At 44.4% G+C, this 16,040-nt stretch overlaps 1 protein-coding gene across 1 annotated transcript in view; it reads left to right on the top strand.

The window, feature by feature from the left end:
• The first annotated feature begins 8,104 nt into the window (after nucleotides 1–8,104).
• UFM1 (ubiquitin fold modifier 1) overlaps nucleotides 8,105–16,040 on the top strand; it is a 48,902-nt gene continuing 40,966 nt past the window's right edge. Inside the window, exon 1 of the mRNA XM_089690820.1 lies at nucleotides 8,105–8,254. Coding sequence (XP_089546946.1) covers nucleotides 8,253–8,254 — 2 coding nt within the window. The 5' untranslated portion in view covers nucleotides 8,105–8,252. The remainder of the gene's footprint in view (nucleotides 8,255–16,040) is intronic.

The following is a 16,040-nucleotide window of genomic DNA, read 5'->3' as shown; positions in this document are numbered from 1 at the left end:
TATTTTGCAAATTATTATTATTATTATTATACAGTATTTATAAAGTGCCAATAGTTCGCTCAGTGCTGTACATTACAAAGGGGGACAGAACATGTGACAGAACAATACCAATATAATGCAAAACATGAGGGGATCGAGGGCCCTGCTCCTTGGAGCTTACAATCTAGGAGGGAGGGGATAGTGGTACAGGTGGAGATAGCTGTGGGGGATGGAGTGGTAGGAAGAGTGGAGGAGGTCGGCAGGTTAGCAGAGGGTGGGGTAGGCTTCCCTGAAGAGATGGGTTTTCAGGGTGCACCTAAAGGAGAGGAGAGTAGGTGATAATCTGATGGGTTGGGGCAGGGAGTTCCAAAGGATGGGTGACACCCTGGAGAAGTCCTGGAGGGGAGGAGACCAGGGAACTAGAGAGAAGGAGGTCTTGTGAGGAGCGGAGTGTGCGTGCTGGGCGGTACTTGGATATTAGGTCAGAGATGTAGTACCGGGCAGTATGGTGGACAGCTTTGTACGTCAGTGTTAGGATTTTGAATTTGATCCGTTGTGCAATCGGAAGCCAGTGGAGGGATTGGCAGAGGGGGGTGGCGGAGATGGAGCGGTTAGAAAGGTGAATGAGTCTGGCAGCCGTATTCAGGATCGACTGAAGCGGGGATAGCCAGCGGCGAGGCAGGCCAGTGAGGAGGGAGTTGCAGTAGTCGAGTCGTGATATGATGAGGGAGTGGATGAGCTGTTTAGTGGTTTCTGGGGTTAGGAAAGTGCGTATTTTGGGGATGTTGCGGAGGTGGAGTCTGCACGAGTTTGTTAAAGATTGGACTTGGGGCTGGAAGGATAGGTTGGAGTCCAGAATGACACCCAGTACTCTGGCCTGCGGGGCGGGTTTGATGGTGGCATTGTTGGATGTGACGGAGAAGTCAATGGGGGGTGGTGTCTGGGCTGGGGGAAAGACAAGAAACTCAGTTTTGGAGAGGTTCAGTTTAAGGAAGTGGAGCGACATCCAGTCTGATATGTCGCTCACTAGGTGTGTGATTCAGGCAGAGACCGAGGGGGTGAGGTGGGGGGTTGAGAGATAGATTTGTGTGTCGTCGGCATAGAGGTGGTACTTGAAGCCGTAAGAGTGTATGAGTTGGCCAAGGGAGGAGGTGTAGATGGAGAAGAGAAGGGGCCCGAGGACAGAGCCTTGAGGGACCCCAACAGAGAGGGGGAGGTGGTAGCATTATAGGTAATGCTGAAAGAGCGTTGTGACAGGAAGGATGAGAGCCAGGAGAGAGAAGAATCTCTGAGGCCGAGGGAGTGTAGTTTTTTGAGGAGGAGGGGGTGGTCGACTGTGTCGAAGGCCGCAGAGAGGTTAAGGAGTAGGACCACTGAATAGTGGCCATTAGCTTTGGCGGTTAGCAGGTCGTTGGAGAGTTTTAGTAAGGCAGTTTCGGTGGAGTGTAGGGGACGGAAGCCAGACTGTAGGGGATCGAGTAGGTTGTTGTCGTTGAGGTGAGAGCTTAGGCGGGTGTAGACTAGGCGCTCAAGGAGTTTAGATGTAAATGGGAGCAGGGAGATGGGTCTGAGGTTGTTCGGGTCATTGGGGTCCAGGGAGGGCTTTTTAAGTATGGGGGTGATATGTGCATGTTTCAGAGGGGAGGGGAAAGTGCCGGAGGAGAGGGGGAGATTAAAGATGTGGGTGAGGGAGCGTAGGATGGAAGGGGAGAGAGGTCATAGGAGTTGTGAGGGGGTAGGGGCAGGTGATGAGGCGGGCATCAGAGAGGATCTTGGAGACTTCCTTGATGGTAGCAAGGTCAAAGGTGCGGAGTGTTGGGGGGGCTTCAGTATGAGGAATGTAGGGTGGGGTGGAAGTGGAGGTCAGAGCAGTGGTGGGGCCGTGGGAGAGGGTTGATGAGGGGGTGGTTGAGTGAGGGGGAACGGGGTTGGAGGGAGTTTGAGCAGCGACGAAGTCCCTGCGGGTTATGTCGAGGGAGAGGGGGGATGAGGGGGTAATTCTTGACCAAAATGTATTCAGATACTGTATCTTTTTAGTAAAAAAGAAAATAACCCAAATTTAATTTATAACCAAAAATTATAATTTTTTTAATTTCTTTTTTTAATTTTTAATTTTTTTTATATTATTATTTATGTTTTGTTTTTTGTTTTTAACATACTGTCACCCTAGCAGTACAGTGTCACCATGGGGGGGGGGGTGTGATGAAAATTTTAGTTTTTTACACTGATTACTTTTACACCCATAAAGGCTATAATTTCTCCTTCTCTCTGGCTCCATTCTTGCAGCCATTGAGAAATACTGTGTGAGCTGTGATTGGTCACAGCTTGTCACATGGTACAAGGCTGTTGTGAATAACCTTTTACCATGTGATCTCTGTGATCATTCACAGATTTCACATGTAGTAAGCAATGATGTCAAAAGTGACATCTTGCTTACTACTCTTCATGGGATCACTGACTGGCCAATCAGTGATCACATGATCGGGACCTCACACAGAGGTCCCGTACAACGATCGGGGTGCCGCTGTGCATAAGCAGGGAGTGAGGAGGACATTTATAAAAGTGGTTAACAGGGACACAGACAACAATAAACACCTGACAGGGGCTCTAATCCCCTGCACTCTATCCAAAATTAAAAATATTCTGCCTTCAGTTATATGTAGTAGCTTCATTAGTTTTCTCTTTTTAGGCTTTTTTAATTTATTTGTAAGTGGTGACCTGGACAGTAACACACTTTCTGTCTTGGGGTGTCTCCACTCTGGATGGAGGAACAACAGAGACTCATTTGGATAGCAGCATTGTCATTCTAGGAAGAGGGTAGTGCTAGCAAATTAAGAAGGACTTGATTAATGCATTAAAGCTAAACTCCAGCTAACCCTTTTTTATCAATTACAGCAACCTTTTTTTTTCTTTTGGGACAGAAGTTTTACATAAATAAAAGCTGATCATTGTAAGCACTCCTGTCAGTTTTGAACCACTTGCCCTCCACCCTATATCAGAACTACTGCTACAGGGCAGTACGGCTGTGCAAAATCACGTACTGTATATATATACTGTGTCATTATGGCCAAAATAAAAATATATATACAGTATGTGATAAAGTCTGTCAGTTGCTATAACACAACAGTCTTTGTTTTTCTCAGTCACCCATACCATAGCTTATTACTTGGTATTTCTTACTTCCTGCCAGTAATGCAGGAAATAGACGGATCGAAAATCGGCCGATTTTTCGGCCAAAAAAAAATCGGCCGATTTTTGCACCGTTAGTGGGTTAATTGGTTGGCCGTTTTTCGTTTTTTTTTTGGTAAAGTTGGAAAAAAATCGGCCGATTTTGCTGATCGGCCGATTTTCCCAGCAATGATGGGCAAATCGGCCAATCGTTTTACTGATAAAAAATCTGCGCATGAGCCGTGACCTGCAAGAAGAAGAAAAAGAAGAAGAAGAAAAATAAGAATTCCAGTCCGCTATTATATTTGACATGAAAAAGTAAACAGGATGAAAATCGGCCGATTTTTTTTTACCATTGGTGGTAACGTCGGCCTATTGAACGGCTGTTTTTTTTAGTTGTTGTTTTTTTAAAAAACGGCCGGTTTTCGACCCGTCTATGGCCTGCATAAGTCTGTTTTTTTTCAGCTTCTTTTAACAGACCAAGCTGTCCAGCAAAAGTGGCAGTTAGGGGGTTGAGACAAACCAGATAAAGCGGAACTAAAGTCCTGCTTTTGAATACAGTTTAGTTACACTTAAAGTGGAACTAAACCCATCAATTTAACAGTTTCAAAAAACAGTTACATTCCCGGAATGCCAGAATGCTAGCTGTCACATTGGTTTGTGCTGTTACCAAACTGTCAAACCATCAAATGTTTGAAATAATAACTGATCGCATGCAGCATCATGGCAGTTTCAGATTAAACAGAGTCTCAATGGCAGCTTCCTTGACTGAAACAGATAGGAGGGTTTATAGGAGGGTTTATGCAGGCCATAGACGGGTCGAAAACCGGCCGTTTAAAAAAAAAAAAAAACGAAACATCGGTCGTTCAATAGGCCGACGTTACCATCAATGGTAAAAAAAAATCGGCCGATTTTCATCCCGTCTACAGCTGGCATTTAATTACTTCTGTCCCTGCAGAGAGCTCCGCTATTATATTTGACATGAAAAAGTATTGCGGTTGCAACAATGTATCCATTTGTATCCATTACGGATACAGATGTTTTTATTCGGATACAAACAGATACATTGTTGCAACCGCAATACTTTTTCATGTCAAATATAATAGCGGACTGGAATTCTTCTTTTTCTTCTTTTTGTTCTTCTTTTCTTATTCTTCTTCTTTCTCTTATTCTTCTTCTTTTTCTGCTTCTTGCAGGTCACGGCTCATGCGCAGATTTTTTATCGGTAAAACGATCAGCTGATTTGACCATCATTGCCGGGAAAGTCGTCCGATCGGCAAATTTGGACGATTTTTTTACAACTTTACCGATAAAAGAAATGTGCCAAAACCCCAAAAAAACGGTCGACCAATTAACCTAATAACGGTGCGAAAATCGGCCGATTTTCGATCTGTCTATGGCCTGCATTAGTTCTACTTTAAATGGTTTGTCTCAGCCTTCTAACTGGCACTTTTGTCTGGACAGCTTGGTCTGTTAAAAGAAGCTGAAAAGTAACAGACTTGGTGGCCGGATCACCAAGTGAAGAATAAAGGAAAATAAACATTAAAATAGATAACTAATGCAGCCAACACATCTCAGATTTGGCAAGCAGCAATATATCACATTTAATACTTCATTTAGTACTTTTTACAACTTTTCTCAGTGTAAAATCCTTAGTTTAGTAGAAACCAATCAGGGCAAGGGACATAACATACTATCAGTGTGATGTGTTCCTTGTGCTGCAGTCTTCTGCTTTAGTAGAAATCTTCCCTCCTTGTGCCCCTACCCACACCACTGTAATCTTCTGGTGTGGCGGGGGTTACTAGAGCTGAAAGAGCTGTCACAGGCTGTCATCAGAAGTGCCAACTATATCCATCGTTTCCATCCCCTATTCATAGAAGAAGTACTATAGCTTCCATCAATGAAAAGCAATCTCTGAATGGAGGATATGCAAATGAATGAATGGTCTGCCTCCTCCATTCATAAGTTGTGTTTAATTCATAGACGCTATAGTAGTGGCTTCTATGAATGGAGGAGGGGGCGGAAAGGTCAAGCATGGTCTTGCACTGTTGATAAAAACCTGTGATAGCTCCCCTCAGTTCTGTTAACCCCCACCGCACCGGACATTTACAGTAGTAGGGGGTCAGAGGAAGAAGATTTCTACTAAACCATCAGCACAAGGGACACATCTCACTGAAGGTAAGTCATGTCACTTGTGCTGATTTTTTTCTTTTTTTAGGCTTTAAAGTGTTACTAAACCCAGGAGCCTGCATTCACTATATCTGGTCTCCCACAGTACACAGAACATGGAAATGCAATTATTTTAGTAAATATAAACTGCTAAATACCTTTTCTCATCAGCAGTTAGAGCAGTCTTGTGACTTCTATCAGTGTCCAGCCCAGCACTGATTAAAGCTTGTAGAAGGTGTTTTCATTCTGCTCCAGGAGGATGCAGAATCCCTGACCTCTGTGTGGACAGTGCTGATTGGCCCTCATAGGAGCAGTGTGATTTGTCTGTAGGTGGATGCGGGTGCAGGAACAGGAACAATTCCTGCACTCGCAACCAGCCTGCACACTGCCGGCAAGTAGCTTAACGTGGTGCTCCACCCAAAAGGGGAAGTTCCACTTTAACCTCTTCATGCCGGCCGAACGCAAATGTGCAGCCTCCCAGCATCTGGGCCTAGACGCCGATCGGCCGCACATTTGCGTTCTATTAACCACTAGCCTACAGGGCACTTATACCCCCTTCCTGCCCAAGACAATTTCCAGCTTTCAGTGCTGTTGCACTTTGAATGACAATTGCGCGGTCATGCAACACTGTACCCATATAAAATTTTTACCATTTTTTTGTGACAAATAGAGCTTTATTTTGGTGGTATTTAATCACCTCTGGGTTTTTTATTTTTTCTTAAACAAACCAAAAACCACTGAAATTTTTGAAAAAAAAACGTTTTTTCTTAGTTTTTGTTATAAAATGTTGTAAATAAGTGATTTTTCTCCTTCACTGATGTGCGCTAATGAGGCTGCAGTGATGAGCACTGATAGGCTGCACTGATGGACACTGATAGGTGGCACTGATGGGCACTGATGAGGAGGCACTGGTAGGTGGCACTGATGGGCATTGACAGGCATCACTGATGGGCACTGAAAGTCAGCACTCATATATGACACTGATAGGCGGCACTGATAGGCAGCACTGATAGGTGGCACTGACTGGCACTGATAGGCAGCACTGACTGGCACTGTTAGGAGGCACTGACTGGCACTGTTAGGAGGCACTGATAGGCAGCACTGACGGCACTGGTAGGCGGCACTGATGCACACTGATAGTCGGCACTGTCTGGCACTGATAGGTGGCACTGATTGGCAGCACTGATAGGTGGCACTGACTGCCACTGATGGGTGACACTGAAAGGCTGCTCAGATGGGCACTGATATGTGGCATTGATGTGCACTGTTAGGCACTGAAATGTGGCATTGATGTGGCACTGATGGGCACTGGCAGATGGCATGGAAGAGCACTGACAGCTGGCACTGATGGACACTGGCAGGTGGCACAACTGGGGCTACACAGATCATCAGGGCACACTGATCATCAGTGCTCTGATGATCAGTGTACATGTCCCCTCCGAGGAATGCCGATTACCGGCTCTCCTCTCCTCTCGAGCTGTCAGCATGACAGCTCGTGAGGAGAGAAATGCCGATAACCGGCATTTCCCTATTTACATGTGATCAGCTGTGATTGGACATAGCTGATCACATGACCGAGCCAACATCTTCGTCTCTTTCCGTTGATCGGTGATCTGCTGCGTCCGAAGGTACACAGTGCACCGCTGGTCGCCGCGCTGGTCGCTCCTGGAGCCGTGCATGTGCGGTTAGAATGGGAGGATGTCATATGACGTCCTCCCAGAAGAGAACCGCCTTGCGTCCGTTATTTTACTATATGATGGGCGGGAGGCGGTTAAAAAAAGACATATGTGCTGAGAGCGCGCACCCTGCGCTCTCCCAGCACACATGTCCGGTACTCATGGAAAGGTCCCGATCTCCTCTTTTGATCGGGACCTCTCCCGATCATGTGACTGCCATGACGGCATGTCATGGCGGTCACATGACCTTAAACCCTGCCTCCCGGCTTCTGAAACCCTTAAAGGTTCCCTGCTCCTCATAAAGGATTGGCACCTTTGGGGAGCGGGTACCAAAAATTGATGGGTATCTGCTCCCACTTCCGCTGTGATCGCCTAGGCATATGGAAGCAGAAGTTGTCCTCCACCCCCTCCCTCCCCGTAGCACGACACATGACAGGTTCCAGAAAACTCAGAAAGTGCAGTGCAACTCGTCCATGCACAGTGGGCACCTGGCAGTGAAGCTGCAAGCTGTCACATCTGGGTGCCCACACTGAAGATGCCGGTGCTGGGAACACCAGGCGGCCGATGAACTGGGCTGTGGGGGGAACACTGCAGGATCAAGGGACAGGTGAGTGGCTGTTTTTTAAAAGTCAGCAGTTACAGTTTTTGTAGCTGCTATTTTTTTTTTTTTTTACAGTCTGACTGGAACTCTGCTTTAAGCTGTTGCCTGCATGTAATTGGATACACATCATTACACATTACTAATAAGTACGGAGCTGTATCCCAAAATAATTATAATAATAATAATGCTAAGCTTCAGCTTTAGTTCATCCTCACTATAACACGTTTTTTATTTTGAATATATATTTCTCCATCACATTCTCTGCTATACAGGTAGACGTTTTGCCCTTATGAAAAATGGCCGCACAGTTCACACCTCTGTTGATGTCATGCCTAGCAATGAGTCATATTCTTATGAACACGTAGGAACATAGAAGGACCCTCGGGGTCTTTCTGTGCCGGGTGCTGTTCAATAGCGCCTGTCAAACAGAAAACCTATTATGCTTTGTTTTCTAAAAGCTTAACCGGATGGAGAGATAATAACAGTCAGAGTATAGCACGCCGCACCAAGCGTAGTGAAAGACTTCTCTTGGTATTGCAGCTACATTGAAGAAATGGGTCAGGCGTATTCTCGGACAACAGGCTGAGCTGGTGACGTCAGTCGCGGTGTGGCTGTGTCTTGTGTGCAGTGAGTGAGGAGAGGAGCGGAGTGTGTACAAGATGTAAGTAGTGGGGGGTTGGGTTAGTCTAGTAGTGGATGAATGGCGTGGTCATAGAGGTTCAGGCACAGCTGGGCAGGATTGAAGCGCCCAGTGTGGACATCTGCTGTCTTGTGGAGTCCTCCATTGCCAGCCCATATCCTGGAATGTGGTGAGCCTGGCAGGGGGCTGCCATTGCTGTGTGCCCCTGAACTGGCACCTTCCTCCCTCACAGGCTGAGAGACTTAGTGTACCAGGCCCACATCCTGCAATCCAGCAGTGGCAGCTCCCTCATTCCTGCCTGGGAAGGAGCTCTATAGGCTGTGCTAATGTCTATATGTAGCCGCAGTTTGTTGTGAAGAGTTCAAACCCTCCGCCTCTTTATTTTTTACTGCCTGTGTACCATGGGGGAACTTTACCCTCAATTCCTGTCCCCAAGATGCAATAGGAAGTTGAAGGAAATCTCCCTCAATGAAGAGAATGCCCCCATTGGAAGATTCCCCCACCCCCAACACACACACAGATCTGGAGACATCTCTAAGGGTCCTTTTTACTCTGGTGCGCCTAAAAACGCAGTATACATTTTGCAAAAACGCATTTTGTGTTTTTGATGTATTTTCAGGATTCCTGACTCCCAGCATGCACCTGTGAAACGTAGATATTTCAATGGGGAGGTGTGTTTTTGGTTTGCTTTTTAACCAGTTCTTGTCCACAGTACATTTACTGCCGCAAGCCAGGCTGGATCACATACATGTATGTCATCCAGCCTGTTCTGGCTCAATGCTAACTCCTGCTGTCGCTGCTTACAGCAGGATTTTGGCAGCAGGTCCTGGCCAATGATTTATGGCTGACACCTGCTGATTGGCTACAGCCTATCACAGCACAGAGCCCTCTGTTTACAAACACACAGGGCTCTGTACCTGGAATCAGTAATTTGTTTTGTTTCTTCTTGCAAAGCAGGGAGAAGAAACGGCCAGACCTGTTAGTAAAAGTAGCACGTTATACTTGTTTGGCACACAGTTAACCCTTTTGCTTGCCTCTCGCTGTTAAACTATTCTCAGTCAGTGCCATTATTATTACAGGTACTTGTATTGTGCCATCAATTTACGCAGTGCTTTACGTACAGTATATTGTACATTCACATCAGTCCCTAACTCTCAAGGAGCGTACATTCTAAGGTCCCTAACGCACATTCATACATATACTAAGGCCAGTTTAGACAGGAGTCAATTAACCAACCATCGTTTCTTTGAAGTGTGGGAGGAAACCCACACAGGTACAGGGAGAATATGCAAACTCCAGGCAGGTAGTGCCATGGTTGGGATTCAAACCAACGACCCTAGTGCTGCTCTGCAGGAGTGCTAACCACTTAGCCACTGTGATGTCCATTAGTACAGTATTATATCTGATCACTGTATTAGTGTCACTGTTGATGTCAATTAATGTGCCTCCCAGCAAGGGTCTGTTAGCACCAGTTTGCCCACCACACTATTGTAGTCCTACCATAAGTCACTGATCACTTCCATTACCAGTATAGTGTCGTAGCTGCGTAAATTCCAGTATATATACCTTTATTTGTAGACTCTATAACTTTCACACAAACCAATTAAAATACATTTATTTGGGGGTTTTTTTGTTTTGTTTTTTACCAAAGACGTAGCAAAATACTAGGGATGCACCGAATTTCGGTGGCCAAAACTTTTTTGCTGAAATGAAGAAAAAAAAGCACCGATACAGGTACTGAAATAACCCTGCCAATTGCCACCGGCTGCCGCTCGGTAGTTCTCAGCCTTACCTTAGAAACCATTGATCCCGGTGCTGGGCATAGAGATGAGTGAAGGAAAGATGCTTGTCCCTCTCTATGCCCTCGGAGGACTGGAGTAATATCACTTCCTGTTCCGACCATTTTTTTTTTAAAGCACTAGATCAATGCTTTTTTTTTTTTTGATCCAATGCTTTACATTGACCCCATATCTCTTCATAAAGAGGACCTGTCACTAATTACTTCTATCACAAGGGAAGCATGCATTCCTTGTGATAAGAATAACTGTGATTAAATTTTTTTTTTAATGGAACAGTGCAAAAACAAAAAAAAAACATTAAATACATTTTATTTTAAAGTGCCCCCGTCCCCCCATGCTCGCACATAGTGGTGAATGCTTAAGTAGGCCATGCCCACATATGTAACTGATGTTCAAACCACACATGTGAGGTATCACCACGAATATCAGAGCAAGAATACTCACACTAGACATCCTCTGTAATTTTACACTGCTAACCCGTAGAACGTTTTAAAGCATTACCCATGGTGATTTTTAAGTACCCCAGTTTTACGCTATTCCACGTGCGTGCACAATTTTAAAGCGTGCTATGTTGAGTATCTATTCGCCGTAACATCCTCTGTCATATTTTACAAAAAAAATTGGGATATATATTGTTTTTTTTTGTTTGTTTTTTTTATTCCGTGTTTTGTTTTAAAATATATATATTCATTTTTAAAAACTGCGCATTTCGGTTTTCAGCCAAGTGCATTTTGAGTTTTCGGTACCAGAATTTTAATTTCGGTGCACCACTACAAAATACATTTTGCCCTAAATTAAGAAGATTTTTTTTTATTGGAAATGTCTTATAATAGAAAGTAGAAAAAAAAATGTTTTTCCAAATTTTTGGGCTTTTTTTGTTGATATATTAAAATACCTAGTGGTGATCAAATACCACCAAAAGAAAGCTCTATTTGTGTGAATAACAGAAAATGCCCTGGTCATGAAGGGGGTAAAAGCTTCCGGAGCTCAAGTAGTTAGTTAAACATTCACCAAAAATGCTGCATGCAGGACTTTAAAGGTGGCTTCACCCTGCCCTGCTGCGCTTTTGCTAAAATTCGGCTAACTCACAGTTTTTCTGGGGGTTAGTTGAGCTTCCCTATAGACTTCTATGATGTCCTGTGGTTTTGGTCCTGCATGCTGCATCTTTGGTGCACTTTCTGAAACCGCACTAAAACCACAGGACATCATAGAAATCTGTGGGAAAGTGCACTTAACTTGCATGAAACTTGCAAGTTAGCCATACTTTGCTCAAAGGACAGTAGGACTGCACCGGGACAATTTTCTGCTGGGAAACCTTGGGTCCTTTATTCATGTGGATGTTACCTTAAATGTACCACCTACCTAAACATTGTTGCTGACCTAGTATACCCCTTCATGGAAACATTATTCCTGATGACAGCAGCCACTTTTAGCAGGATATTGCACCCTGCCACAGTGCAAAAAATGGTTCAAGAATGGTTTGAGGAACAGAATAATGAATTTGAGGTGTTGACTTTGAGATTCTTCAGATCTCAGTCCAGTTGAGCATCTTTGGGTTGTGCTGGAAAAACAAGTCTGATCTATGGGGGTCCCACCTCTCAACTTAAGGGATCTGCTACAGATGACTTGGTGCCAGATACCACAGCATTCCTTCAGAGGTCTAGTGGATTCCATGCTGCAACAGGTTACGGCTGTTTTGGTAGCAAAAGGGGAACCTACTCAATGTTAGGGGGGTGATTATAGTTATCAATAACTGGTGTATATGTGGTTAAAACAGTATCTAACCCAAACACAAAATTGTAATATATCACAGCATATAAAGTCTTAGGCAGAACTAAATCCTTCTATCCTTTTAAGCCAAGGAAGCTGCCATCTTAGTATCTGTTTGATCTGCAACTGATATGATGCTGCACATGTGATCAGCTATGACACCAATCATTTAATGGTTTGACAGTTTGGTTGATAGCACAAGCAAACGTGACAGCATTTCCGGCATGCCAGCAATATAACTGTCTTAAATTTGTTAAGTTGATGGGTCTAGCTCTGCTTTGAATGCTGTGCCTGCAGGAGCTTTCTATTTTTAAGCATTTTCTCCTTTATTTTCACCTGTTGATTCTGCCAGTATTTCAGTTATTTTCAACTCCCTTTAATTGGCCAAATTGTCCAGCTAAAGGAAAAACAAACTTGTTATAACTGTTTAAAAAGTGTTAGCTGGAGTTCTTATTTTGTTAGTCGAATCCATCTAATACTACCTTTACCCAAATGAAAACCCAGGTGAACAAAAGAAAAAAATCCTTAAAAAAACAAAATTAGCCACTCCATCTAAGGATTGGTAAGTTGGAATATATTACGTTTTTGGTTTAGTACCATTTTATTTTCAAAGAGTAGTAAAATCCCACTTTGCAGTGTGTTTGCTGGTAAAGTAAGCCTGTCACTACAAGGTGAAATCTGCAGAAAAGACTTACAGTATTTATGAAAATTGAGGCTATAAATGTACCTTTCAATTGACCCACTACTTCCCCTGTTATCTCACACTTCCAGGTGTGTGGAATACAGGCTCTCTCACCAAATGTTATGGTCCTTCCTGCTGGCTCATAGACCACTGCAGGAAGTACAAGTTGGTGTAAGGAACCACAACTTGCTGCAGGGGAAGCTGGTATTGGCCCCCCCAATAAAAGGGTTGACTACATGCAGTGGCCAGGGAACAGCATTGTGGCACCAGAAAGAAGTATTTTCTTACAGGCATGTGGGGTTTTTTTTTTTTTTTCAGTTCTGACCCTGTAGTGGGAGTGTCGCTTGAAGAAATTCAATTTCAATCTGGAGGCCTATTTCATTATCTGTACTTTAAAAGTGAATCACTTTATTACCACAGAATAAAATTTTGTATAGCTATAAAAGTTAATTTTGGTCAAGAAAACTGATATATGTCAGTCAACCATAGCTTTATGACCACTCACCTAATACCGAGTAGATCCCCTTTTTGTCATCAACACAGCTGTGACCTGTTGAGGCATAGACACCACTAGACCTATGAAGGTATGCTATTGTATCTTGAACCAAGCCATCAGTAGCAGATTATTTAGAGGATAAGTTGACCTTCAGGAACATGTTACATGTTTCACCTGTTTTTAGGGTCGATTATGGAACATGTTCCCACTCCTGCAAGCAGTTCAGCAATCCAAACCCTGAGTGTGACAGAAGTACGAGGAGGAACGGGATGTGCTTTCTCAGGCGTTAACAGAGGAAACCTTTAATCATCAGACTGTACAGGGCTTTCTGTTATTTTGCCACGGCACCTCAGTTGAAATAACCTGTATTACCCTGCTGAAAGGGGCTACTGTAATCAGGGAATACCGTTTACATGAAGGGGTGTACTTGGTCAGGAACAATGTTTAGGTAGGTGGTATGTGTCAAGTAACATTCACATGAATGGCAGGACCAAGGGTTTTCCAGCAGAACATTGCCCAAAGCATTACACTGTGTTTACTGGGTTACTTTAGGGATGTTCAAATCCTATCGCCCGACCCCTGAGACATGTAGTTCAGGGCTCCAGGCAGGAGATTTATTTTTTTTTTCTACATTTAGCCCTGCGGGCAAGCAGCAGTGCTTACTGAGCCGATTGTCAGCTCCCTGTTAAGAGCAATCCAAACAGTTGCCAGTCTACCCGAGGGCGTCCCCCTCCAGCCGCTTCCTCCTCCAGGCCGGAATAGTCCTGCACTCCCAGGCGTCATTGGTAGATCAAGCTCAGGCCACGCCCCCTCCCCGCCTCCTTCACACAGTCATTGTCAGCTCTAGCTGGGGGTGCTCTTGCATCTTCCTCCTCCACACCAGGACAGTACTTCCTCCCCCCCCCCCCCCCAACCTGATCTTACACTGACCAACCTGGAATACTGCTGACTTCCCTTCATGTAGATTCATATTATGCACAGCAATGTGGCAGGCTGGAAGTTGAATAAAAAACTAGTGACAGGTGGATGTGAAAAAGGGAAGCAGCAAGTGACAAATGCACCAGTGAGTTGCCCCATCATCCCTTTAAAACCAACACATATTAATTGCACAGGTTCTGTGGCTGAATAAGGTGGTCTTAAACTCAGTAACTTATCTTCATCAAATTAGCCCCAGAACCTGTGTAATTAATGTGTTGGTTTTAAAGGGATGATGGGGCAACCAAACCTCCCGCCATCTCTCTCTGCTTGACAGATTCTCACTTTTTTGTAATACTCAGCTGCAGCCCACCCAACCTTCCAGCCACGTTACTGGCCATCTCAGGAGGTGTAGATGCTGTTTAGCAGCAATGGATGCTGATTGGCTGAGGGGGAAAAAGATCAGGGTGCATGCCAGGGGCGCCCAGTGTGTGACTCAACGTGAGTTCTAATTGTAAGAAAAGAGCCTGGGGCCCTGTAAACTGCTCACTGTTGGGGCCACTAGTGCCGCTCTAGAGAGGGGCTCTGCTGTCCTCTGCAGACTGGTATGCACTCCCACATTTTCCCATTTACAATGTAAGAGCTCCTGTCATCTGTTTGCCCTGCTAGAACTACCCTGATGGGAAGGCAGGAGATTGCCGTGCAAAGAGGAGCTGATGACCCCCCTCTTAGACTATCAGATCACACTTCAACATCTGATATGGCGACTATAGTGACCAATCGTTGCTTCCACCTGGATCAATTGTCTCTCCTGTAAAAGCAATCCAAGCAGCTAATTAGTCGCTGGATTTTACAAGCACATTCCCCCTGCCGTCTTCCAATACAGATGTACTCTCCTCCCATCCCCCCCCCCCCCTTCAGAGGTGAGTAGGAGATAAAACGGCGCAATGTTAAAAACATTAAAAGTTCAAGTCACCATAAAGTCCTTTTTGTTTTAAAAGCCCCAGACTTTACTAAAAGCACCTCTTCCTAATAAAAAACATCAACCCTTCATATTTTCCAACCTGGGAAAAAAATTAGTTCTTTTTAACAGGCCAAGTAGATTGTCATTAGGGACAAGTAGACTGGGACCCCGATTTAGTCCCTTATACAAGTATTTTTGTTTTCTTTTTTCATTTTTTATTTTCCACACCCCTGTGCTCTCTTTCATACTGCATCCTGGTGCCATCTCTTCCCCAGGTAAGTGACTCACCCCACCATTCATATGATGTACAAGAAAACACGATTCCTCAGACCGGGCCACCTTCTTCCATTGCTCCATAGTCCAGTTCTGATGCTCATGATCCCATTTTAGGCACCTTTGGATGTGGGCAAAGGTCAGCATGGATACTATTACAAGTCTGTGGCTATGCCACCCCATACACAAGAAACTACGATGCACAATGTGCTTTGACAGCTTTTTGTTGGAACCAGCATTAACCTTTTCAGCAGATTGACCTACAGTTGCCGTGAACACAGGACACTGCTCACATGCATCAGGGAGCTTTGGTCACCCATGCCCCGTTGCCGGTTTGCTGGTCTTCCTTCTTTGGACCAGTTGTGGTATGTCCTGACCACTGCAGACCGGGAACATCCCACACTAGCTACGGTTTTGGAGTTGCTCTGACCCAGTCATCTAGCCATTACAATCTGGCCCTTGTTGAAGTCGCTTAAATACTTGCCCAGTTTTTTTGCTTTCAACACATCAATCTAAGGAACAAAATGTTCATTTTCTGCCTCATATATCCCACAAGATAATCAATGTTGTTCACTTTACCTGTCAGTGGTCATAATCTTATGGCTGATTGGTGTATAGCTGCTGTGTGAGAGATAACATGATGATCTTCAATGTGTTTTGCTGCCAAACCCTCGGGAATGAACAAGAAATCAATACTACTATTTTAGCTGTCTGCTATTTAATATGACAGAGATACTAGGTGAAGCATAGATCAATAAATATCCATTCATATATTTGTTATCAGGGTGTTCTGGGGAATTGGATAACATAAACTAGAAATCTACTTTTTCTGAAGTGTAATGTATGCAAGTGTTAGAGATTAAGTTGGTGAATCCTGCGGACAGCATTTTATAGGTTTGCTGTGGTTG

The sequence above is a fragment of the Staurois parvus genome, unplaced genomic scaffold, assembly GCF_062004578.1.
Source record: "Staurois parvus isolate SC_StPar_1 unplaced genomic scaffold, SC_StPar_1.0 ptg000544l, whole genome shotgun sequence".
Lineage (NCBI taxonomy): Eukaryota > Metazoa > Chordata > Amphibia > Anura > Ranidae > Staurois > Staurois parvus.
Note: the sequence above shows the minus strand (reverse complement) of the source record. Positions and strands in the feature narration are given on the sequence as shown.